This window comes from Chiloscyllium plagiosum, chromosome 30, assembly GCF_004010195.1.
Source record: "Chiloscyllium plagiosum isolate BGI_BamShark_2017 chromosome 30, ASM401019v2, whole genome shotgun sequence".
Taxonomy (NCBI): domain Eukaryota; kingdom Metazoa; phylum Chordata; class Chondrichthyes; order Orectolobiformes; family Hemiscylliidae; genus Chiloscyllium; species Chiloscyllium plagiosum.
In genome coordinates this window covers 8,596,606-8,623,673 of record NC_057739.1, presented here as the reverse complement: position 1 = coordinate 8,623,673, position 27,068 = coordinate 8,596,606, and the positions used below count along the sequence as shown (strand labels likewise).

Below are 27,068 nucleotides of genomic sequence, written 5' to 3'. Positions count from 1 at the left end.
TGCTTAATAATATTTAATTCAGCCTTGGAGTCAATGGTGTGTAATACTGTTCATCGCATTTCATTTGCTCATTTTTAAGGATTATGTGAGGATATTTGAATTGGAACATGTTTGCATGGAAAAGGATTGAGCCCATAAGTTACCATATCAGCTCACTGAGCTTCTCACATCTTATTCATGAAGAAGAGAGACAATAAAAGATTGCAGGCAGTCTGCAGAATATTACAATATCGGAAGGTTTAACAGTTTCCAGATCCCAGGAAAGAAAAATCTGAGGTGTTTCCTAATAATAAAGCAAGGGATGTGACAATGCAGCAAGTTCTAGGTTTCTGTCTTTAACATCAGCACTGTTATTTGGGGTGCAGAACAATAAGGACATATACATGTTCACAAGGAATCATTAGCCTACTTGTATGTTCCCAATTCAGGTGATTGGTACCTTGCAATATAGATTGATCTGCTAATTCTATGCATATATTTACAGGAGGCATTCACAGATAGTGTTAGAGGGTGTTGTTCTAGCTTCGCTAAGTGCTAGGCCTCCTTATTCCCATTCTCTCATTCTCAGATTTAGGGATGAATATCTGTGACCTGATTCCACAATCAACTGGAGCCTCAGGAGAGTGGGATTCCCATAACCTGAAGGCAATTGTTGCTTGTGCTGGTATTCTGCCCAATCATCACAGGTGGTACCAGTTCACAGACGGAGCTCTGCCTCAACATTAAATTAGTTAAAGACTCCACCGCATCGTAATGCTAATCCAGCTCATTCTGTACTAAATGTGCTTCTTTCTCAGCTTTTAAGACTCATTTATGGGATAGCGAAGTCGCAGGCAAGATCGGCATTTGTTGCCTATTCCTAATTTCCCTCGAATGGAGAGTTATTCTCTCGGTTAACTCAGTGAACCGTTATATGTCAGTCATGTTGCTGTGGGTACGGAGCTACACTGAAGGCCAGACCAGTGAAGGAGAGCCAATGGTCTTCCCTCCAGAACATTAACGAAGCAGATGGGTTTTTTGCAACCATTGACAATGGTCACCAATAGTGAATCAGATTTTTTTTATGACATTTTAAAAATTCTATCAGCTGCCATGGTGGGATTTGACCCCACGCCCCCAACTGCATCAGTTTGAGGTTCTGAATTACTGGTCCAGCATCATTATCACCAACCCAATTTCTCTCCTAATGTTTATACATATCAGCCTTCTATTATCATATCTTTTATCAAGTTCAAAATGCTCAAAGTCATAACGTTGACTTTTTGGGGAGACAGCCGCCTAGTGATCATGTTACTGAATAGTGATACAAAGACCTAGGCTAATCACAGAGTCATACAGAACACAAACAGTCCCTTCAGTCCACTCATCCATGCCAACCAGACACCCCAATCTAACCTAGCCCCATTTGCCAGTATCTGGTCCATATCCATCTAAATCATTCCTTTTCTTATACCCATCCAAATCCCTTTTAAATGTTATAACTGTATCTTCTACCACTTCCTCTGGCAGCTCATTCCATAAACTCAACAGCCTCTGCATGGAAATGTTGCCCCTCAGGATCTTTTAAAATATTTCTCCTATCACCTTAGAACTCTGGAATCAATCTCCTCTGAACTGCCTCAAATTCAAACATATCCCTCTGTTTTTGAATTAATTCACAGCATATGGGCATTGCTGACTATTTATTTATTTATCCTAGGCTGCTCCTGGAAGCAAGAAAGGAGGTTGCTAAGCCGCTGGCGAGATCTTTGCTTCCTCACTCTCTACGGGAGTCGTACCAGAAGGTTGGAAGGAGGCGAATGTTATTCTTCTTTTCAAGAAGGGTAATAGGGAATTCCCTGGCAATTACAGACCAGTCAGCCTTATGTCTGTGGCCAGCAAAGTTTTAGAAAGAATTCTCAGGGACAGGATTTATGACTATTTGGAAAAGCATAGTGTGATTAAAGGCAGTCAGCATGGCTTTGTGAGGGGCAGGTCATGCCTCACAAATCTTATTGATTTCTTTGAGGAGGTGACAAGACAGGTCGACCGGTGGATGAGATGTATATGGACTTCAGCAAGGCATTTGATAAGATTCCCCACAGTAGGCTCATTCATAAAGTCAGGAAGTATGGGATACAGGGAGATTTGGCTATCTGGATTCAGAATTGGTTGGTTGACAGAAGACAGAGAGTGGTTGTAGATGGAAAGTATTCTGCCTGGAGGTCAGTGTTGAGTGGGGTCCCGCAAGGCTCTGTTCTTGGGCCTCTGCTCTTTGTAGTTTTTATAAATGACTTGGGTGAGAAGGTTGAGGGGTGGGTTCATAAATTTGCAGATGACACAAAGGTTGGAGGTGCCGTTGATAGTAACAAGGGTTATTGCAGGCTGCAGCGCAACATAGACAGGATGCAGAGCTGGGCTGAGATATGGCAGATGGAGTTCAACCTGGATAAATGTGAAGTGATGCATTTTGGAAGATTGAACTTGAATGCTGAATATAGGATTAAAGACAGGATTCTTGGTAGTGTGGAGGAACAGAGGGATCTGGGTGTGCAAGTACATAGATCCGTCAAAGTTGCCACCCAAGTGGATAGGGTTGTTAAGAAAGCATATGGTGTTTTGGCTTTCATTAACAGGGGGATCGAGTTTAAGAGCCGCGAGATTTTGCTGCAGCTCTACAAGTCCCTGGTGAGACCACACTTGGAATATTGTGTCCAGGTCTGGGCGCCCTACTATAGGAAAGATACAGAGGCTTTGGAGAGGATGCAAAGAAGGTTTACCAGGATGCTGCCTAGACTGGAGGGCTCGCCTTACGAAGCGAGGTTGACTAAGCTGAGACTTTTCTCTCTGGAGAGGAAGAGGAAGAGAGGTGACCTGATCGAGGTGTACAAAATAATGAGAGGAATAGATAGAGTCAATAGCCAGAGACTTTTCCCCAGGGCAGGATTGACTGGCATGAGGTGTCATAGTTTTAAGGTGTTAGGAGAAAGGTATAGAGGGGACGTCAGAGGAAGGTTCTTTACGCAGAGAGTTGTAAATGCATGGAATGCGTTGCCAGTCTTGGTGGTGGAAGTAGAGTCATTAAGGACATTTAAGCGACTGTTGGACATGCACATGGACAGCAGTGAATTGAGGGTACGTAGGTTAAGTTATTTTATTTTACAATAGGATTAAACCTTGGCACAACATCGTGGGTCAAAGGGTCTGTTCTGTGCTATACTTTTCTATGTTCTACGTAGGGAGTTAAGAATCAATCACACTGCTGCTCTGGGAATCAGCTTGAATCCCACTATAGTAACTCAGAGTTTTAGTTATTTTAATAAATCTGGAATATAAAACTAGTCTCAGTGTTGGTGACCATAAAACTGACACAAATTGTCCTGAAACTCCACCTGGTTTATTACTATCCTTTATGAAAGGAAATCTGCTGTCTTTACCTGATCAGGCCAACATATAGACTAGTAAGAATGGGTTTGAAATGCAAGTGGACATCATCTTGTTAAGATATCAGTTCAAGGGCAACCAGGGACAGGCAACAAATACTGACCTTGGCCAAGTTCATGCCCAAATTCATGAAAGAATAAACAGAAGAAACGGGGTAGTATTGTTGCCTCATCACGTCAGGGTGGCACTCTGCCTCACTGCGCCAAGGACCCGGGTTCAATTCCAGCCTCGGGCAACTCTCTGTGTGGAGTTTGCACATTCTGCCTAAGTCTGCGTGGGTTTCCTCTGGTTTCCACCCACAGTCCAAAGATGTGCAGGTTAGGTGAATTGGCCATGCTAAATTGCCCATAGTGTTCAGGGATGTGTAGATTAGGTGCATTAGTCAAGGGTAAATGTAGAATAATTGAGTGGGGGAATGGGTGTGGGTGGGTTGCTCTTTGGAGGGTTGGTGAGGATTTGTTGGGCCTAATGGTCTGTTTCCACACTGTTGTGATTCCATGATAAATTGGCCATAGTATCCAGGAGTTGCCATGGGAAATGCAGGGTTACAGGAACAGGGTAGAAGGTTGAATCTGGGTGGGATGCTCTCTGGAGGGTCAGTGTGGACTTGATGGGCCGAATTGGCCATCATAATGTAGGGATTCTATGATTAAAGAATTACAGGAATCTTTTCACCAATGTTTCTTAACTGCAATATTTTATAGAATTGCTCTACCATATGAAAATAACATAATGCCATTGCAGAAATGAGAGAATGCTGGTTTTAAAGTGTTTGTTAGCAATAAAACTGCAAAGAAATGAGTCAATCCCCACATATTCTTAGTGCGCACGGCTGGAAGTGATACTTTTAAGCTGCAAGTTTGCGATAAATTTAGATGGGGATCAAAGAACTCACATCTAACGTAGGAACAGCCAGATCATGCTATCTTTGATTAAATCAGCCTTCACTTTGAAACAACATTATTTCCTGTCATTAGTAAAAGCTAATTTATTACACCATTTATCTAAAAAAATCATTAAGCAAAGAACTTGGGTTTTAATGGTTTCATTTAAATGTAAGGATCCATTAATCGAAACTACCAACCTCCTATTTATCAGATCTTCCAAGAGCCCAAAAATATTGCTTGGAACATTGACTGCATACTTATTTAAGAAATTGTATTTCAAGACTGCATATGAAGGTATTAAATTATTCTCATTAAGACAGCAGTGTAATATTCTGTACCCCCTGTGTGGGTCTCCCAAGGGCAGAGTCAGGAGCATACTATCAACATGATTTTGTTTTCATGCAGTGAAGTTACTTTGGTATTACTTTGCAAGGACATTGCATAAGGAGCTGTCGGACAGTCCTCCGTGTTGAACCCAAGTTTAAAATGCTTATCTTTGTGCCCTGTTTACCAAACTGGAAACAATGTGGGTTCTGAGCAAAGTACACAACGATATTCTCGGAGTTACATGTTATTGTTTCATCACATGATTTAGAATAATGTTCTCTTTCCTCAATACTGCACAGTGATTTCACCATTTTACAAAGCTGAGAGTCTGAATCAAATTTCCATTCTATCCATTTTATCACCAGAACAAGACATTGTGGGGATGTAACAATCCCCAATTTAAAGCCATCAGTATATTGTGTTTTAGTTGATGCTACAAGAGCTTTGTTTAGTTTTAAGTGCCTTCCATGACCTATTGCTGTCTACATGAGAAACCTAAGGGAGATGCCAGAAGAGTATTGGGAGGTCAAAATGACAACTGCAAGAGTGAGATGGGGAATCAGATCACACTGAGATTCCTGAAGAAGGGCTTATGCCCGAAACGTCGATTCTCCTGTTCCTTGGATGCTGCCTGACTGCTGCGCTTTTCCAGCAACACATTTTCAGCTCAATCAGATCACACTCCCATGCAAAGCGTTCTACGGATGGTCCAGTGTATTTGACAAATCTGATTTGAATAATAGATGTGGTGTTAAAGATAGGAACATTTCCATCCAGCAATAGAGACCAAAAACATAATAAACATGCGTGCACCTTTTCTTTTCCACCCCAACAACACATTAGTGCTCTGACTGGTATCACAGTTACAGAATTTAAAAATATTTTACGTAAAAACCCATAATTTGCATTTGTTCAATTAATTAGTCCATTTCAGGAGTCTGATTTGGTTTGAAAATGTTAGGCATGTTTCTAACCACTTGATCCTGATCATGTTGGTCCCTGCACCTTAAAACCATACCAAGCTCCCTGTACCTTCTTAGAATGTCCATCAGAAGATAGGCAAAGGCCCAGATTTCTGAAAGAACACAAAGCATCTCCCTTGCAGCAAAGCAGTCCTGGAATAATCCCAAGCCCAGCCATTGAACCAGCACCCCTCATTTTCACAGGAGAGATCTGTAATTTGTGCAAGCACAGTTTCCAGGGGGAGCGGGCTCTTTAAATCATCAACTGCCTCCTATGAAATTGGATTTGAGAGTCCGTGGAGTGTGGAGGGTGTGGAGTAACACCAGGTACCAACAGGTCTATTCTGCATATATTTCTTTTAGATTTCCGGAGTGTCTTTTCAGAGAGGTGAGGTACCCTTTTGATCTGTTCCAAGAACCCTGCTCAGAGGGTAAGGCAATCCTCAGGCGAGCTAAGCCACTCCTTTATGTCAGGCAAAACATGTGTAAAAACTACATTAATGCATTTAAAAAAAATTATTTGTTCTGTTTGTTTATTTGTGGTGTTTCAGAGAATCCCTACAGGGTGGAAACAGGCCATTTGGCCCAATAAGTCCACACTGACCCTCTGAAGAGTAATCTACCGAGTCGCATTCCCCTACCCCACGTATACCTCTGACTAAGGCACCTAACCTACACAGCTCTGAACACTATGGGCAATTTAGCATGACCAATTCACCTAATCTGCACATCTTTGGACTGTGGGAGGAAACCGGAGCACCCGGAGGAAACCCACGCAGACACAAGGAGAATGTGCAAACTCCACACAGACAATCGCCCAGGGCTGGAATCAAACCCAAATCACTGGTGCTGTGAGGCAGCAGTGCTACCCACTGAGCCATTGTGCCGCTTGATAAAGTGTGGAAGTCATTTATTGCCAACAAGGGCCCTGGAAGAGGTATTAGTGAGGTGCCTTCTGAATTGCTGTGCCCACCCATAGTGCTGTTTAGAAGAGAGTTCCAGAATTTTGACCCAGCAACTTTGAAGGAACAACGATATACCTCCAAGTCAGGATGTTGAGTGGCTTGAGGGCAACCTACAGTGGTGGCATTCCCATGTGTTTGCTGTCTTTGTCCTTTTAGCTGGCAGTGTTTGTGGGTTTCGAAGGTACTGTCATTGGGGCCTTGTGAATTGTTGTAGTGCATCTTGTAAGTGGTACACACTGCTGTTACTGAGCGTGGGTGGAGGAGGGAGTGAATGTTGAAAGGGGTAGATGAGATGCCAATAATACGGCTGCTTTATCCTGGATGGTGTCAAGCTTCTTGAGTGTTATTGGAGCTGCCCTCATCCAGGCAAGTGGGGAGTATTCTATCACACTTCTGCCTTGGGGATAGTGGACAAACATTGAGTGTCAGGAGGGAAATGACTTGCCTCACTTCTGATCAACTTTTGCAGCCACTGTATTCATATTGCTAGTTCAGTTTCGAGTCAATGGTAACTCTCAGAGTGTTGATAATGGAGGATTTAGCGATGGTAACAATATTGAACATAAAGTGGCAATGGTTAATTTCTCTTGTTGGAGATGGACATTGCTTGGCACATGTATTAAGGTGAATGGTACTTGACAATTATCAAATCAAGTCTGGGTTCTGTCCGACTGTTGCTGCATATGGACATTCACTGCTTCAGTGTCTGAGGTTAGGAATGGTGCTGAACATTGAGTGATCATCCCCACTTCTGACCCTTATGGTGGAAGGAAGATCATTAATGAAGGAGCTGATGATGGCTGTGCCCAGGACACAATCTTGAGGAAACTCCTGGAAGGATGTCTATAAACTGAGAATACTCACCTCCAACAGCCACAACATTTGTGCAGATTACAATTCAAAGTAGCGGAGAGGTTTTTCCCTGAACCACAATGACTCCAATTTTATTAGGGCTCCTTAATGTAGTGATTCAAAGACAGCTTGCCACCATTTTCTCCAGGGAATTTAACGATGAACAATGAACATCAGCATGAGCAGTGATGCCCACATCCCATGATTGAATATATTTACAAGTGCCATACTCGTTGCCATAATAGCAAGGGCTGTCACTGTCGCCTTACCTCTGGAATTCAGCTCTATTATGCATTGTGAAACAATGCTGTCACATGAGGTCAGGAGCTGAATGGCCCTGGTGGAACCCAAACTGAAGGTCAGCAAGCAGGTCATTGCTGAAGAAGTGTTGTTTAACAGCACTATCGAATAACACCTTCCGTCGCTTTACTGGTGACTGGTATGCTAATTGGGAGTGCCAAATCTGTCAAAGAACTTTCCAAAGTTACGTGTGGAGTTTAAGAAATATCAGTGCTAAGTATTTCAATGTTCCTGTTTCCACAAGCCATTATAGGATTTGTGCTGCTTTCCTAAGCTGTCATTTTCATGAGGAAATACCTATCAAGCAAATATTTGAATGGATAGCTCCAAATGGCTATAGAATGGAAACATTTATTTGCAAAAGGGATTGATCACTTTTATGAAACATTAATTTTCATTAGGGATTAGTTGAAAATTCAATGGCATTGCATTTTATTAATTTTTTGTCGGCATGGAGATGGAATGCCAAATGGTAAGGGATGGTGGGATATGAGTCGACACAGAGTTGCCATAGCGTCTAGGAACAGCCAAGGTGTGACTGGGGTGGACAGAGGGGGCACTAAAGGAAAATGAGTAGATAGAAAAGCATAGAGGATATGAGACTGGGGGTGGGGATGGGGGTTTGATAGAGAGGCACAGTGTGGCACGAGGGTTGAGGGGACAGGTACTTTTTGCACCTTAATCTTTATGTTTAAACTTTTAACACAGTGCTGGAGACCTCAGGCAGACTTTCTATTCAGGCTACCATGTGAATCATCAGCCTCCCCCAATCTTCCTGAGCTGCTCAGCCTGAGTGCCAATCCCGCACCCTTTTTATATTCACTCCTGGGACGTGGGCATAACTGGATGTGCCAACATTTATTGCCCATCCCTAATTGCCCTGGAGACAGTGGTGGTGAGCTGCCTTCTTGAACCGCTGCAGTCTACGCACTATTAGTCGAACACAATGCCATCGGTGAGGGTATTCCAGGATCTTGACCAGGAGACAGTGAAGGAACGGTGATCTACAGAGGATTATCTGGCATTCGACTGTCCAGATATCGGATTATCCAGCAAGATCGCAAGGTCCCGAGGCTTGGCTAAATTATCTTAACCGGCATTCGATTGCCTGGAATTCGATCAACCAAGCAAATTATTCCTCGCCTCGGATAATCGAGGTTCCTCTGTCGTTCCAAGTCAGGATAGTGAGTGTCTTGGAGGGGAACTTGCAGGTTGTACTTCCCACGTATCTGCTGCCCCTGTCCTTCTTGACGGAAGTGGTTGTAGGTTTGCGAGTGCTGTCTCAGGATCTTTGGTGAATTTCTGCTGTGCTTCTTGTAGATACCACACACTGCTGCAACCGAGATTCTTTAGCATTGTTGGAGCTGCATCTATCCAGGCAAGTGGGGAGTACTCCATCACACTCCTGACTTGTACTTTGTATATAGTGAACAGGCTTTGGGGAGGCAGGAAGTGAGTTACTTGCTGCAGTATTCCGAGCCTCTGACCTGCTATTGCAGCCACTTAGTTTATGTGGCAAGTCTAATTGAGTTTCTGGTCAATGGTGACCCACCCAGGATGTTGATAGTGGGAGATTCAGTGATGGTGACATCATCTAGTGTCAAGGAGTAGTGGTTAGATGGTCAATTAGAGGGTAATTGCCTTCTGCCACCTTCCCCCCTCTACCCTTAGACTAAAAATGGGAGGTATGGGCGTGTGATTACCACTGCAAGGCCCATGGGAATCACAAATTAGTCACTTCATTGAGTACTAGTTCCCTTGGTAACAAGTAATGGCCTGCTCAACCAGAACTCATCACCTGAGCTCTTTATAAAGGGGACCCAGGGGTCATATCTGCCGTCTATCTGCCCCTCTTACATGGTTATATCAGTGCCTGAGTGTCCTTGGAGAGGGAGTGCACCATGTTCATCAAGGCTCTTGATGCATTTTGAAAGAGATATGCACCACGTGGAATACAGTGCTTAATCTCCATCTCCAAAGCCAATCTGGTTTAGCCCTTTCCCACTCTCTTTACCCTTCCCACCTTTTATCGTTCCCTTTGCCCATGATGTGCTTGTAAATATTTAATTGGCGATACAGGTCATTATGAGTGATGGTTCATAGTTTAAAAAGAAGTCTCGGTGTTTTGGTGGTGAATATGTTGTTGGTTATGTGTGATAACACTTTCTGATATACAAAAAATAAAAAAAAAGCGCAGAGCCTGGTGATGGTGGTCTTGTGGTGTAGTGGTAGTGTCCTTACTTCTGAGCCGTGAGACCCTCGTTCAACTCTCACCTGTTCCAGAGTTGGGTCACAGCATGTCTGAGTAGCTTGTTTAAAGTCTCTAGCTTCCATTCTCAGTGAAATCACTGAATTCCTCAAACGTTTTTGTGGAGCGGTAGTACTGTCCCAACCTCTGAGCCAGAAGACCTGGGTTCAAGTTCCACCTGCTCCAGGGGTACTAACATCTCTGAACTGGTTGACTTGAAAATATCATAAAGCAGACTGAGAGAGGCTCTTGCAATACAATGCTAGTGTCTCTATCTCTGGTCTATGGAGGTCTGGGTCCAAGTCCCATCTGCTTCAGAAGTGTGAGATAACATTGCTCTGAATATCTATATTTTACTAAATCAGAATGAAGAAAAACAGAGGACTCTTGTGGTGCAGTGATAGTGTGCCTACTGCTGAGCCAGAGGCCTGGGTTCAAATCCCATCTGCTCCAGAGGGTGTGTACTAACATCTCTGAACAGGGTGATTAGAAATGAAAACTGACCCAGGGATAGTTTAACTGAACTCTCTGTCCTGGGATGGGACGAGTGAAACTACTTTGGGATTCAACACTGAACAAGATTCCTTTCCAGGTGGGTTTGAGTTATTACAGCGCAGCTTTTAACAAAGTCAGGTTCACGGAGCCGAAGACACCTCTAGGTTCCGCGTCCCCGCCCTGGAAGGAACGAGGGCTGAGCAGCTACAGTGCCCCAACTGCCAAACCTGAGAATCACATGCCCTGTCGAAAAGTAACTCCAGACATTTCCTGGATTTCAGAGTTCTGGCCACAGAGGTTACAGAATGAAAGACAAATGGTGCTCTAAAATGGGACAGTCTTGTGAAATAAAGGCAGCTGGTCGTGCTCCCTCTCCCAGCTGCCAGCCCTCTCAGATGGTGAGATTTAAAATGCCAGTTTGCTAATCTGCAGCATATGGAAACTTTAATACATGTATTTAAAGTGTTAGGAGTGCCCTCTTTGTAGAACTGCAAACTCTCTCTTTTCAGGTTCCATGCATGCAGTAAGTCAAAACTAGAGTAAAGCCAATCTGGTTCTCCACAATAATGAACCTTACTCCAATCTCCTGGTATACACACTTAGATTTTCCACACCCACTAGTATGGTCTTTGACTGAGGTTGCCTGCTTAATGTTCATTAGCACAACCTGTACTATGGACTTGTAGCTACAAATTAATTAAAAACTACCTCAATTCCTTTACTGAGGCTGACAAAAGCAAATAATCTTCAAGAAACACAGAAACTGCTGGAGAAACCCAAGAAGTCTGGCCGCATCTATAGAGAGAAACAGTTAATGCTTAGAGTCCTGTGTGACTCTTCTTCAGAAGTGAAAGGTGTTGGAAAACAGCTTTGAGTTTGATGCTGAGTTTCTCCAGTATTCTGTGCACATTGAAGATTTCCAGCATCCACATTATTTTGTTTTTATTTCAGCTTTTACACAATCTTGAAGTAAGCTTCACTCAAGAACTGGGTTAGAGGATGAAAGGCAAGTTTGTTAACCTGCAGCAAATGGAAATTTCAATGCTTGTATTTAAACTGTGCAGAAAGTTTTTAAATGGAACACGTTCAGCTATTGCATCACATCGTAACCGTACCACATTGGGACCTGCAGATTTCGACTGTTGAAATCCGTGGTTGCATCAATATTGACCAATGTTTTGTTTGATGTGTTCATCACCAGTACCATGAACAGCCAGAGACAACAGAGATTTTCTTTTAACTTCAGAAATTACATATGTTTCAAAGACTTTGCTCATTTGATCCGTTCAGCTTACCATATCCCGCAGGGTTGCCCTTGCTCTTGGGTAGATTGGCTCGGAGAATTGCATTATTTAAAGTATTCAGATAGGTAGGCATGCTGTGATAACCTTTGTTGTTGTAGAATGCCTACAGAAATGAAAGAAGATAGAGATAGTTAAATGTTCACCTTTGCAGTCACATTCATCCTGGCTGAGTAATTGAAGACAGGACACTGGTCAAGATTAAATACATGGTTTTTTTTTGGTTCAACCTCACTCTGGTACAACAAAGACATTTATTTCTTGAATGAAGACATTGTTTTTTTGAAGTGCGTTTTTGATAGATCAGTGATCGTCATTCTTTCTACCATCTTCAAACTGTCTTGTTGAAAACAAAATCAGGTCCAGTAAACTTTAGGGCAGATCTTTGCAATTGGTTTTACCCAAATAAAACGGCCGTAAGTTGGGTCGAAGCCCAGCAGAAGTTGGTGAGCAGAACTCGCTCACCAGTTCTTTTTGCAGGTAACTTTGCATAAAGGTTGCGCTGACATTATCCCTGGGTGTTCCGAAATGTAAATGAGCTCCAATTAAGCATCAACATGTTTGGCACAACGACCAGACTTGTACCAACAGGTCATTCCTCCACTACCCTGATCAGGTCTGACCTTTTTGATGTCAGTGCTTTAAGTTACTCTGCAAACATGCCCCAAAGACTATCTATACCCAGTCTATTCACATCTGATTTCTGTCACTTACTGCCTTCACAGTAACCTTTATGAGCTCTATTAACATTCCAACTTAATTAATAGTAACACAAACTGCTGCTATGTTGAAGCAGAGCCTTAGGTGTCAAGACAGATTCAAGAAGTGTCTGGTAATAACATAAATATGGTTTCAAGAGGAAGGTACAGTGCTGCATACTGTACAAGTGCACTCTTTAAAAAAAACCCATCAATACAGAGGATCTAGAATAGGAAAGCTCTAGCACAGTTATAGGGGATCGTTGTGAGGGACTGAAGGAGAATGATTAAGCTGTAAAAGAGAGCCTGATGCTGGTTGGCAGGCATTCAGCAAACTTCACACAAGAGTGCTCTTAAATTGGTGATGCAGTTGTGAGATTTGTGAGCATTTTCCACAGGAACACGAGTAGTAATGTTACGATAGTGTTGTTCATTAGCACGACTGCATACACATGACTGCAGCGACTGACTTAATTGCTGTCATCTAGTTTTCTTGATGAACACTTCGCCCCTTACGTGCCATAAAAGCAATGCTATGTATTTATTAATATATTTAGTGTATATTTCTATACGTTTCTATTATTCATTATCATTTGTATTTCTAGCCCCTGATCATATTTCGGTTGCTACAACTTTACACATTTTCACTTTATTTCTTTATTCTTTAAAGAGATACCTTTTGGAATTTTCAACGTCTAGTTGTGACAAGATGAGACAATGAGTGAAGGTGATCGACAAGAAGCACCATAACCATTTCTCTAGCAACTGTGCCCATATCGACATTTCAGGAAGGGAACTACATCCAGCATTTAGCAAATCCAAAGCCTGATACTTCCTTTCCTATACAAACATGCTGCCATCTAACTTCTGTTCGACTAATGAACATTTCTTCTTATCCTTTCAGGGCATGTGGGCATATTTGGGAAGGCCAGCACCTGGTGCTGATCCCTATTTACCTTTGGACTGAGTAGTTGCTTGGTTAGTTCAGAGGACAACTAAGAGTCATTCACAATGCCATGGGTCTGAAGTCTGTGGAGGCCAGGTCGGATTTACTTAAGGACATTAGTGAATCAGATGGGTTATTACAATGAATGCTCATCATTACTCAAACTGGCTTGCAATTCCAGTTCTCATTAATCTATGTCCTCAAAGCATTTGTCTTGGCTTCTGAAGTAGTGGTACAATGACATTACCACTGCACAACCACTTTAAGGTCTGAATTCCAGATCCATCTGCTCTGAACAGATGTCATTGACATATCTGAACAAATTGATAAGTAAATAAGTAAATTTACAATGTCGATTCCATTGTGAGAAGTTTTGAACATAAATTAACAACTAAGATAAATGAAAGATATAATGGAAGGAGATGCCTGTCGTCCATGATAATATGCATTAACATTAGCACATATGCTACTGTCTGTCATTCTAGCATCTTATTCAACTGTTAATGCATTTAAATTTATATGTATTCAAGTTCAGTTAAGATACCACAGATTGAAGCAATATGTATTAACTTCATAGAAAGAACCCTTTGCCCTACCTGTGCAGTTCTCCTCACTGCAATCTTCCGCACCATTGGAGCAGCCTTTGTGCTGAAGGACGCTGGGATAGATTTGAGCACATTGCCAAATGTCAGGCCTCCATATCTGAGAAAATCAGAATATATTAGATAGATATTTGGAGCACAAGACAATTAGCATCTCTCCCAGAATACACACAATGACAGCGGGTTTTCGGTGGGTAGGAGCTGATGGGTCTGAGACATGGGGAGGTGACCAAAAAAAGAGAAAAACCAGTTGAGCCTGAAAGCAGACACACTGGTTGAACCTGTCACATGTACTATAAAGTGGAATTCCAGTTCGGAATTCTTTTAGGAAAAGTTAAGAGCTTGATCTTAAGGTTATCAAAGAGCAGCCAAGACATTCATTTATCTGCAATAGTCTTCCATTCAGTGGGATGTTTCTACACTCTCCTTCCTTGACATTGATTGTTGAGAAACAAGTCTCCTCTACATTTTCCTTCACTTCTCCAGGAAACATCCTCAATTTGAGAATTGCCAAATCTGGGAGTTTGCTCCAGACAGGTCAAGGAGGCAGGCCGGAACTGGGATCAAGGCCCCATGCTCTTGACATTAATCGGATCCATACATTAGGCCTCCAGCCAACTGAGCTAACCACATACAACCTACTTCCAACTTTTCAGTAAATAATGAACAAGGTTTGAAAGGGTTTAGCAAATGGAAAGGGTACTTGCTTTTCAAAAACGACTTCAAAAGGAACAATGTTTGGGAAAACTACAGTTCCATTCAATGCCTGATCATCAATTGATTTAACATCATTAGCTTTGAATTTGTGAAATTATGCTTTTGAATTTTGGTCTGAGGGCAGAGAGAGATGAGTGATGGGTCTGAGGGCAGGGAGAGGTGAGTGATGGGTCTGGGGGCAGGGAGGGGTGAGTGATGGGTCTGGTGACTCGAGGGGCAGGGAGAGGTGAGTGATGGGTCTGAGGGCAGGGAGAGGTGAGTGATGGGTCTGGTGACTCGAGGGGCAGGGTGATGGGGCTGGTGACTCGAGGGGCAGGGAGAGGTGAGTGATGGGTCTGCAAAGCATTTGTCTTGGCTTCTGAAGTAGTGGTACAATGACATTACCACTGCACAACCACTTTAAGGTCTGAATTCCAGATCCATCTGCTCTGAACAGATGTCATTGACATATCTGAACAAATTGATAAGTAAATAAGTAAATTTACAATGTCGATTCCATTGTGAGAAGTTTTGAACATAAATTAACAACTAAGATAAATGAAAGATATAATGGAAGGAGATGCCTGTCGTCCATGATAATATGCATTAACATTAGCACATATGCTACTGTCTGTCATTCTAGCATCTTATTCAACTGTTAATGCATTTAAATTTATATGTATTCAAGTTCAGTTAAGATACCACAGATTGAAGCAATATGTATTAACTTCATAGAAAGAACCCTTTGCCCTACCTGTGCAGTTCTCCTCACTGCAATCTTCCGCACCATTGGAGCAGCCTTTGTGCTGAAGGACGCTGGGATAGATTTGAGCACATTGCCAAATGTCAGGCCTCCATATCTGAGAAAATCAGAATATATTAGATAGATATTTGGAGCACAAGACAATTAGCATCTCTCCCAGAATACACACAATGACAGCAGGTTTTCGGTGGGTAGGAGCTGATGGGTCTGAGACATGGGGAGGTGACCAAAAAAAGAGAAAAACCAGTTGAGCCTGAAAGCAGACACACTGGTTGAACCTGTCACATGTACCATAAAGTGGAATTCCAGTTCGGAATTCTTTTAGGAAAAGTTAAGAGCTTGATCTTAAGGTTATCAAAGAGCAGCCAAGACATTCATTTATCTGCAATAGTCTTCCATTCAGTGGGATGTTTCTACACTCTCCTTCCTTGACATTGATTGTTGAGAAACAAGTCTCCTCTACATTTTCCTTCACTTCTCCAGGAAACATCCTCAATTTGAGAATTGCCAAATCTGGGAGTTTGCTCCAGACAGGTCAAGGAGGCAGGCCGGAACTGGGATCAAGGCCCCATGCTCTTGACATTAATCGGATCCATACATTAGGCCTCCAGCCAACTGAGCTAACCACATACAACCTACTTCCAACTTTTCAGTAAATAATGAACAAGGTTTGAAAGGGTTTAGCAAATGGAAAGGGTACTTGCTTTTCAAAAATGACTTCAAAAGGAACAATGTTTGGGAAAACTACAGTTCCATTCAATGCCTGATCATCAATTGATTTAACATCATTAGCTTTGAATTTGTGAAATTATGCTTTTGAATTTTGGTCTGAGGGCAGAGAGAGATGAGTGATGGGTCTGAGGGCAGGGAGAGGTGAGTGATGGGTCTGGGGGCAGGGAGGGGTGAGTGATGGGTCTGGGGGCAGGGATCAGAGGTCCCCAGAGGGTAAGTGGATCCTGTTGGATTTGGGGAGGTTGGTCCAAGAGGGTGGGGTTGTCAGGGATTGGGGGATGTGCGGTTGCTAGCATGCATGGTGAGTGGTGGGGCCAGTTTAATAGTTACCCAGGTACCAGACATGTTTCTTAATCCTCTAATCTTTCCTGGGTATCTACTTGCTTAACTGAAGGGAGCCCTCTGAATTACCACCCTCTTGTGGATTATTTCAGAGGTCTCCAGATATAAGACCATAAGACATAGGAGTAGTAATTAGGCCATTCAGCCCATCAGGTCTGCACTGCCATTCAATCATGGCTGATAAGTTTCTCAAACCCATTCTCCTGCCTTCGCCCTGTAACCCTTGATCCCAGTGATACTCAAGAATCTATCCATCTCAATATTAAATATACTCAATGACCTGGCCTCCACAGCCTTCTGTGGCAATGAATTCCATAGATTCACCACTCTCTGGCTGAAGACATTTCTTCTAATCTCCATTCTAAAAGGTCTTCCCTTTACTCTAAGTAAAGGGCCCTCAAGTCCTAGTCTCTCCTACCAATGGAAATATCTTCCCAACATCTACTCTGTCCAGACTATTCAGTATTTAGTATGTTTCAATTAGATCTTCCTCAGAGTCCACAAATGTTCCTCCTATGTTAAGCTTTTCATTCCTGGGACCATTCTCATGAACTTCCTCTGAACACACTTCAAGCCGAGTACATCCTTCCTGAAATATGGGGCACAAAATTGTGCATCATAATCCAAATGTGGTCTGAACAGAGCTTTATAGAGCCTCAGAAGTATATCCTGCTTTCATAGAGTCATAGATGTACAGCATGGAAACAGACCCTTTGGTCCAACTCGTCCACGCCGAACAAATATCCCATCCCAATCTAGTCCCACCTGCCAGCACCCGGCCCATATCCCTCCAAACCCTTCCTATTCAGATACCCATCCAGATGCCTTTTAAATGTTGCAATTGTACCAGCCTCCATCACTTCCTCTGGCAGCTCATTCCATACAAATACCACCCTCTGCTTGAAAAAGTTGCCCCTCAAGCCTCTTTTATATCTTTCCCCTCTCACCCGAAACCTATGCCCTCTAGTTCTGGACTCCCTGACCCCAGGGAAAAGGCTTCGTCTATTTACCCTATCCATGCCCCTCATAATTTTGTAAACCTCTATAAGGTCACCTTTCAGCCTCCGATGCTCCAGGGAAAACAGCCCCAGCCTGTTCAGCCTCCCCCTATAGCTCAAATCCTCCAACCCTGGCAACATCCTTGTAAATCTTTTCTGAACCTTTCCAAGTTTCACCACATCTTTCCGATAGGAAGAACAGAATTGTATGGAATATTCCAAAATTGGCCTCACCAATGTCCTGCTCAGCTGCAACATGACCTCCCAACTCCTGTACTCAATATTTTGACCAATAAAAGAAAGCATACCAAATGCCTTCTTCACTATCCTATCTACCTGCGACTCCACTTTCAAGGAGCTATGAACCTGCACTGCGAGATCTCTTTGTTCAGCAACACTCCTTAGGACCTTACTATTAAGTGTATAAGCCCTGCTAAGATTTGCTTTCCCAAAATGCAGCACCTCGCAATTATCCAAATTAAACTCTTTTATATTCACATCCTCTCAAAATAAATGCCAACATTGCATCTGCCTTCCGAGCTACTGACTCAACCTGCAAGTTTACCTTGAGAGAATCCTGGACTAGAACTCCCAAGTCTCTTTGCAGTTCAGACTTCTGAGTTTTCTCCCCATTTAGAAAATAGTCTATTCCTCCTACCAAAGTGCCTGACCTCATACTTTCCCACAATTGTCAACTTCTGGGACCTGGGGAGGGGAGGGGGTGATTTAGCTGATTCAGTGGGGGAAGGACGAGAGGTCCTGTGGTCTGTAAAGGGTTGCATGTGATTGGGAGGGGTGGTTCAATGTAGAGTTGGGGCATCAGGAGTTAGAGCAGCTTGTTGATCCTCTTGTGTCCCCTGGCTAACTATTAAGCTCAAACAGACTCGAACCTTTCGAAGTCCCCAACTTTCAGGAGCTTTTCTAGAACATTCCAAACACAAGAAAATTGACAATTGGAAATTCCAATTTCCCAAACAATTCTATCAGCGTCAGCTGCGTTGGCAACTCCACATGATGTCAATGTGCAACTCCGGTCTATGTTATAGCAACAGCTAGCTGCCCATCAAAACCCTTGTGCCACTATCTTAAGTTTAAGCCTTTACAGATGCTGTTATTTCCCGCATTTCTCTTCACAGAGTCCCGACAAAGAGTAGCTGTGCCATCTGCTTGCCTCATGTCACCATAGTAGTAATCTCTTTGAGAAAAATATTGAGACACATTTTCAATTAGAGGTAGTGAAATTATTGGGAAAGATTTTGCTCTGTTCTGTGGTGGGTAATTAGAGAGAAAATGTTGGAAATAGGAGGAGGAATTAATTTGAGCTGAATTCAGGAAGGTGGAAAGAGAATATTATAAATCATTAGAGACTGTCAGGGAGAGTCTGTACAAAGAACAATCAGATCTCACTGGAAGAAGACCCATTCAGATGCCAGTTACTTTCTGTAATAGGTACAAAAGCTGAACACTCCACTTCTACTGAATTAACCTATTCAAATTGGGACAAATACTAAATTGCAAAGTTGTATAATACTTTTTTTTCACAATATAAAATGAAAAGAAAATTTTTTTCTCATTATTTAAAATGATCAAATGCTTACTACAGAAAATAATTTTATCACTGAGGGGTGGAGGTACCCTTCATACTTTGGGCTACTGAACTCAACATAAAACATTTCTAAATGGAATAAAATTCCACTCCACTCATTCCGTGAATTTGTTTATATTTCCTTGATTAAGGAGGCTGCTCTAATCCATGTACTTCAAAATGTTAGAAGAATTAGAGAGGGTTAAATATGCATGAAAGCATTTCCAACAGAAGGAAAAGCAAGGCCATGGGGATCTCACCATCAAACCACATTGCAATTATTCAGGAGGAACATCAGGAAGCACAATGTCACAGCCAAAGAGTAGCAGAAATCTGGAACTCCATCTTTCAAGAGGTCATTCTTGCTGGGACATCTAATCAGTGCTCAGTGTGATCTCCTAGTACTCAGTGTCCTACTAGCCTGCATGGAAGCACGCCGTCTTGTGCCCTCTTCCTGTGGAACGTTTGGTAGTTGGGATGGGGGTGAGGTGTGACATTTAATCCAGCAACTGAGGGACCACTGCTTCAGGATCTCAAGCTGCTGCTAAAGACGCGAAGCCAATTGTTGGCAGCAATGGGTCACCATGCAAGAAGGAAATCCTAAAGAGTTTGCTTTGCGGGTCTCCCCGAGGGAATCCCTCATTCCAAGATGCTCAGTACCTGATTGAGGGTCTCAGCATCAGGATGGTCAGTCGGGGGGGGCGCATTTCTCTGTCATGGTTGCAGATTCCCACCCTTTGCAGTGTTCCCCTCATCCCTCCGTCACTCACATGTCCAGGTCCCTCCCCGATTGAAAGGCATGGTGGGTGCAGTACCGGCAGTAGTCACTGCCTCCTGGGGCACTACGTCCTGGGTTGGAATTGAGAGTGTCTGCTCCTTGCCTGGTAAATGCCACAAGGCTTAACAAGCCTTCCCAAGAAGGTGGTTGCGCCAGCTATCTAGCCAATAGCCAATACCACCATTACCTCTGCAAGCTACCACCCTAAACTTGCGTCCAACTCTCACAGATCTCATGGAATTATTTACATTAAGTAGTCTTCCTACAAGGCAATGTAGTTATACTCCAGTACGGCCTATCGGAGAGGGAGTGTAAACTATATTGCCAAATTAAGACTGATATAAATTAACTAAAAAAAATTCAGATGAACGTGCATGCATGTAATATGGGGAACTTTGTGTTCTTCAACTGTAAGAATCATTAGGAGAAATTAATCCCCCTCCAGGAGACACTCCAACGTGAGACTCAGACAGATTAAATGAGTGGGAGAAACTGGGAGACAAAGTTCAATGTGTGAAAACATTTGGGGCAGTTCACTTAGGATTCTGCAGAATATTTCCTTAATGGGAAAAGGATAGCAGTTTCACTGGAGTGAAGGAAATTAGGTGTGCATTTAATAAACATTGACAAAAGCTGATGATCAGGATAGAAAAGACAAAGTCTAACAGGTTCAGCCTTTAACCGAAAAGGGGATTGAAATATAACAGTGAGGATATGGTGTGTGGATTACACAGCGTCTTGGTCAAACCCATCTGGAGAAATACACTCAGTTTCCAACAGTTACACTGACCTTGGAGGGAGTGCAGGATGGATGTGTGAGAACCACTCCAACATTTAAAAGGTTAAATTGTCAGGCAAGGGGCTGTATCCCCTTTGAAATTCGAAATTGTGATCCAAGTGAGGCATTCAAAATGATAAATGGATTTGAGAGAGCAGCTGGACTTTAGGAAGGATGTGAAGGCTTTGGAGAGGGCGAAGAGAGATTTACTTGAATGGTTCTGGGGATCAGGGATTACAGTGACGTGAGAAGACTGGAAAATCAGAGGTTGCTCTTCGAGCAGAGAAGGCGAGCAAAGTTGATGCAGGTGTTTAAAATCCTGAAGATTATTAGTGGAGTAAGTAAGTAGAAAGTGTTTCCAATGGCTCGAGATGTAAACAAGCAGAGGGCACAGTTCCAAGATAAAAATAAAGTACTGCAAGTGCAGGAGGAACTCAGATCTGGCAGCAGTTTTAAGATGATTGGCAAAAAAAAACCCAAAAAGCAACAGAACTGAAAAGCTTGAGAATGATTGAGGTTTGGGATGCGCTGCCTGAAAAGGTGATAGTAACAGATTTAATATTAACTTACAAAAATAAATAGACATAAACTGAGGAATAAAAGTCTGGGATGTGGGGGAAAAAAAACAGGCGAGTGGAATTATCTGGATTCCTTTTCAATAAAGCTAATCAATGGGCCAAATGGCCTCCTGTTGCATTGTACCATGATGCTGAGAAACTATTTCTTTTACAGGGGGAAGCAAGAGTGTGGAAGGGACAGACAACAGCACATTGCTGAATTATAGAAAACCTTGAGTTTTATACACATATATCTAACAGTGCATTGCTGTATTGAAGGAGTAGTCTATTTGGCCTATCAAGCCCACTCTACCATTCAACATAACCACGGGAGATCCTCTATATCAAACCATAACCCTACTCAAAATCCTGGAATTCCCTCCCTCACAGCATTGTAGATCATCCTTCAGCACATAGACTGCAGCAATTCAAAAAGACAGCTCACCACCACTTTCTGAAGGCAACTAGGGACAGGCAATTAATTCTATCCAGCCTGCAATGCCCACATCCCATAACAGAATAAAAATAATTCTCCTAATATGCTTCAGCACCTTTAGATACTACATCTTCCTTAAATCTATTCAGTGATTTAGTCTCCACAGCCTTCTATGGCAGAGAATGCCATAGGTTCTCCACCTACTGAATGAAGACATTTCTCCACACTCAGTTCAAGATGGCTGAACTTGTTTCAAGAGACCACAACCTCTTGTTCTACACCTCCCAGTCAGAGGGAGCATCATCCCTGAATCCAATACTTCCAGCCCTATCAGAATTATATGCATTTCCGTTATATTCTTTTCATTCTCAACGCCAGTGAATACAGGCTCAGTCAACACAATATCTCCTTATAGGACCGACCTGCCACCCCAAGAATCAATCTGGTGTACCTTTGCCTTTCTATGTCAAATATAAGGGTCAGTATTAGCGGCTCCTGGTCTGTGTGTACAATGATTGTCAATTTATAATACAGTAAAAGCTGACTTGGTGGACAGCTTTAGGTTTACGCATTCACATTCATCTGAAGGCATAAAATTGCTCAAATATATTTTATTGCGATTTTCTAGAATTGGTGCCAATTATTCAACCTGAACAAGAAACAAGCTGAATAATTTTGTAGTCACTGAGTCCAACACGTGAACCAGTGCTCTATTGCTGCAGATGTAAGGCTACAACTCTACAAACCTATGAAGCCTGAAGCGATCAGAGGTGTGCAGAATGTACTCAGAAACATTGCGGCCTGTAATGTCCACCAAAATATCGCCCGTCACTACTTTCTTCTGTGGGGGGTGTCCTCCAACTCCACTTGGGCAGGAGAACCCAGTTCCTTGCATCGAACAGCTACATCGAACTGGCTCATGTATGGGGTGTGGAGCTGATGGGGAGGATGTAAATGTTTCTGAAAACCGAAGGATGAATAAAGTTAGCACCTGTTCAAACTGTTGGCATTCAAGCATTGTATTTAGGCGAGGATAAGTTTTAAAAATGATAAAAAAGACTTATACTGTGCATTCACACTCAAGTGCTCATGATACTTTAACTACACATTACACAGTGTAGTGTATAGGAATCTTTTCAGGTAAAATTGGCACTTTTTTTTCCAATTCACTCACAGGAAGTGGATGTCACTGGCTAGGCCAGGATTTATTGCCTATCTCTAATTGCCCAGAGGGCAGTTAAGAGTCATTGTTGAGAGTCCGGAGTCACATGTCAGCCAGACCAGCTAAGGAGAGCAGATTTCCTTCCTTAAAGGACATTAGTGAACCATTTGGGTTTTTCCAATAGTTGATGGAGATTTTGTGGTAATCACTAAACTCTTAATTCCAAACTTTTCACTGAATTCAAATTTCACTATCTGCCGTGGCAGGATTTGAACCCGGGTCCCTGGATCATTAGATGAGTTTTTGATTAATAGTCTAGCAATAATGCCACTAGGCCACTGTCCCCCCTTATTGCCTCCTTGAGCCATTTCGAGAGATATTAAGGCAGGCATCCAAAAGTTTAGCCACTGAGATTAGTGGTAGAGAGTGTCTTCAAAGACAGGAGAGAGATCAAGAGGCAAAAAGGTTTAGAAAAGGAATTAGAAAGCTTGGGGACCTAAAGGGACAGTTGTCACAAGGGGCAGCAAAAGAAAGCAGTGCTGCACATGCAGCCTGGCTTGGAGAGACACTTGTATCTCCATGCATCTAGGCCTGGGGGAGTTACAATAATCAGGAGGGGCAAAGTAGTGAAGTAACTTGAACAGAAAAATTAGAATTTTAAATTCAACGTGTTGCTTGATCAGGATAGAACACAGATGAGGTGTGTATGGATAGCTGCTGATAATAACAAACTTGAACAATCCAGAAACTAATCCCAGACAATTCTAGAAACTATGAAAATCTGTCAAAAAATGGCTGAACTGTAACAAATTGTGGATTTTCTTTTTTACATAAAATTGAGAAATAGGAACATTTAATTTTTTATATTACTATTTCAAAATTAAATATTGTATCTCTATTAATGGAACACTGCAATTCTTCAAGGATCGAATTGAGCTTAATTACTTTTATTTTCTGCACAAAACTTGTGCATACGTAATTTTTATCTGGATTAGATACTAATGACTATGTGGCCTAAATAGGAAGTCAATTCAATAATGCATTTAATCTATTTGAAAGGAGCTTAGTTTTTAATCAACCTACTGAAGTTCAAAGATTCCCATTTAGACTTATAGCATTCTAAAGCCTCATTTAATTCTTGCTCCCACGTTCCAGGTGAATCAACGATCAAATGAACAATATTAAGCTGTAAAAGCTCGTTTATCACAACTAATGAGCCCTATAATGAACCCATTTAAGAGGCGGTGACTGTTAATCTAAGACTGCAGTTCCATCAATCCTCTGATGTTTAACGCCCTACATACACGACAGTGACTTTCAGGGAAAGTAAGCTGGCTTAACAGTGATGGTGAGACAAAAAGACCTGGAAATTCACCCTGGCTTCTTTACATTTTAGTAGCCCTTTTAATTAAGGTGTCATCTGTGATTCAGTGGCTAACACTCTCACTGCTAAGGCAGTATTGTGCAAGTTGAAGTCCCTACTCCAGAGACTTACATTAACAGTTATAACTTGTCGACTATTCAAATTAAATAAAAACCAAAAGGACTGCGGATGCTGTAAATCAGAAACAAAAACGGAAGTTGGTGAAAAGGTTCAGCACGTCTGGCAACATCTGTGAAGAGAAATCAGAGTTAACGTTTCAAAAATCCAGTTCTGAGGAAGGGTCGCTCGACCTGAAACATGAACTCTGATTTCTCACCACAGATGCTGCCAGACCTGCTGAGCTTTTCCAGTAACTTCTGTTCATGCAACTGTTGTTGAAGTTAACAACACTGCCTTCAAGGCCACCTTCTGAATTATCAGCTAAGCTGAGACATTCTTTAATTACATGAACATGTAAAATGGATGGCTTAATTCAAAGAAAGGGAAAATTATCACACTGGGCAATATTTATCATTAACGAATGTTGTTAAAAAAATTATAAATGTTATAACAATACTGTTTGTGGAACCTTTCTGTTCACAAATGCTCTGCTACATTGCACTTATGACTTTCTTTCTTTAAAATTAAACTTGTAGATTTTTGTATTAACAATACGGGATACCACGACCTGATCTATCTATTAGAAGCATTTTCTGCACCATCCAAAGTCACCTTATTATATAAGGACTGAATGGACTCAGTTATCACAAACTGAATACAGAAAAATAGTTGGTGGGTTTGTAACAATGAGTCATTTTGTAGAACAGCTTTGTACAGGCAGGATAAATTATAGGCAAGACATGGACTGAATCTCATCTGTCACCGTCAGGAATGAGCCTGCTGTAAAACCTGCAAACTACTTCTTTTAATAAACACCTAAACGATGTCTTCTTCACCTGGTTGTGAAGGAGAGGAGCGCTTGTGAAAACTGGCAACCAAAATATTTTAGCTGCAATTCAAGCATTTAGCTAGGAGTTTTTGTGGATAATTTCTTTAAAGGTTGTTCATCTCATTTCTAAAAAAAAACCCCATGATCTTTGGTTTGACAATGTCACTGTAGTGTTTAGAACTTATCAGAGTGCCATCTTGTTGACAGCAGAAAGCAGGTAGTACATGTATTTTAAACACACTGTCAAAGGAAGCTAAATATTAGAGTACTAACTGGAAAGTCAGGAACTTAATGAACTGAGAAATGTGTGACTGTTTTCACTGTAAAATTTTGACAGCCATAAGCAGTCTCAGGTTCAAAAGAAGCATATATGAGATGGTGACAAATCAGACGTAGGCCACGCCCTGTGACCTCCTATGTAATTGGACTAGATGCATTCTGACAAACCAAATAAAATTTTACAAATAAGTAACAAGATTTTACTTTTGATGCCAAGGTTTTTATGATGGCAAAAGTATATTCACTTGCAAGGGTGACTGTTCCTCGTACATCCTTGTCACACAGGGAACTTACTGACAAAGGGGAGGTGATGCCTTGGTGGTTTTATAGTGAGATTATTAATCCAGAGACCTTAGTAATGTTCTAGGACTTGGGTTCAAATCTTGCCACTGTAGATGGAGGAATTTGAATTCAATAAATATCTGAAATTAGTAGACTAATGACGACCATAAAACCATTGTCAGAAATGCCCATCAGGTTCACAATGTCCTTATAGAGAGGAATCTGTCATCCTTACCTGGTCTAGCCTATAGAGAACTCCAGATCCACTGCAATGTGGTTGACACTTAACTGCCCTCTGGGCAATTAGGGATGGGCAAGAAATGCTGACATGGCCAGTGGCACCCGCATTCTGTGATTGAATTTTTAAAGATACCCGGAGTTGTGGCCATTTTAACATGAAGCAGGTATATGAGGGGACGGGAATATCAAAAGGCAGCAAGGATTAAGTGGGCCCTGGACATAAAGGTAATTTGAACCCAGATCTCCAAATCAAAACTGGATGTCTGGATTAATAGTTTAGCAAAAATACCACAAGGCCATCAGCTCTTTAAGTTGTGCATTTGAACACCATTTTGGCTCCAACAAATCAGAGTATGCACGACTCAAGTCGATTTATCCTGATCTCCGGCAACAATATTTATTGTATTATTATAAAAGTGACAACTATTCGATGAGCTTGGTTTCAATAACTGTCTCTATATTTCATGTTGAAAAACATTGCACGCCATTTCAGAAAGGGATGTGCTTTTAGAAAAAGCACCAAGGAGAGAACGAATTATTTTTGGTTTGTCAGATTGGTGAAAAGAATCCAAGAGCCATATACCTGTATATATTAATCATTTAGCTTGAGAGAAACCAACCCATGCACCAGAAAAGACTGGTTCTGGTTTAGACTCCCAATATGTGAAGTAAATAATCATCATCAGATCAAGTAAGGACAAACATATCAGTAAGTCAACCTGAATTAATCATTACACACATAGCAATCACAAAATTAAGATCTATGCAGACCCATATATAATCACCAATAATTTAATTTCAATAAGAGTGCAAAAAAAATGAAAGACAAATGAGGAATCAAATCTCCAAGTCAGAGACAGAGGCGAGAGGAGCAGGTTTTCAACCTACAAGTTGTAGGTGCTTAATAAAAACAGAAGCATTGCTTCTTCACAGCCTGCATATTACTCCCATGTTATGTTTGATAAATGGATTAGCCAAAGATTTTGCTATTTTCCCAGGTGACAACTGAAAAAAACATAAAAGATTCTAAAGGGATTGACAGGGTCGATGTGGGAAGGTCGTTTCCCCTTGTGGGAGAGTTTCGGATCAGACAGCATAATCTCAGAATAACGGGTTGCCCAA

General features: G+C 41.9%; 1 protein-coding gene and 1 long non-coding RNA gene across 6 annotated transcripts in view; one reads left to right on the top strand and one right to left on the bottom strand.

Moving 5' to 3' along the window:
- abca2 (ATP-binding cassette, sub-family A (ABC1), member 2) overlaps nt 1-27,068 on the bottom strand; it is a 460,895-nt gene that overhangs the window by 85,404 nt on the left and 348,423 nt on the right. For all 5 annotated transcript variants that reach the window (XM_043719911.1, XM_043719914.1, XM_043719915.1 and 2 more), the window contains 3 exons: nt 22,418-22,631; nt 15,457-15,562; nt 11,755-11,866 (listed from right to left, as the gene is read on the bottom strand). In XM_043719911.1, coding sequence (XP_043575846.1) covers nt 11,755-11,866; nt 15,457-15,562; nt 22,418-22,631 — 432 coding nt within the window. The remainder of the gene's footprint in view (nt 1-11,754; nt 11,867-15,456; nt 15,563-22,417; nt 22,632-27,068) is intronic.
- Nucleotides 5,563-26,690, top strand: LOC122564752. The gene is made up of 4 exons (XR_006315987.1): nt 5,563-5,573; nt 8,348-8,356; nt 22,909-22,914; nt 26,440-26,690. It is a non-coding gene; the product is annotated as an uncharacterized LOC122564752 (long non-coding RNA).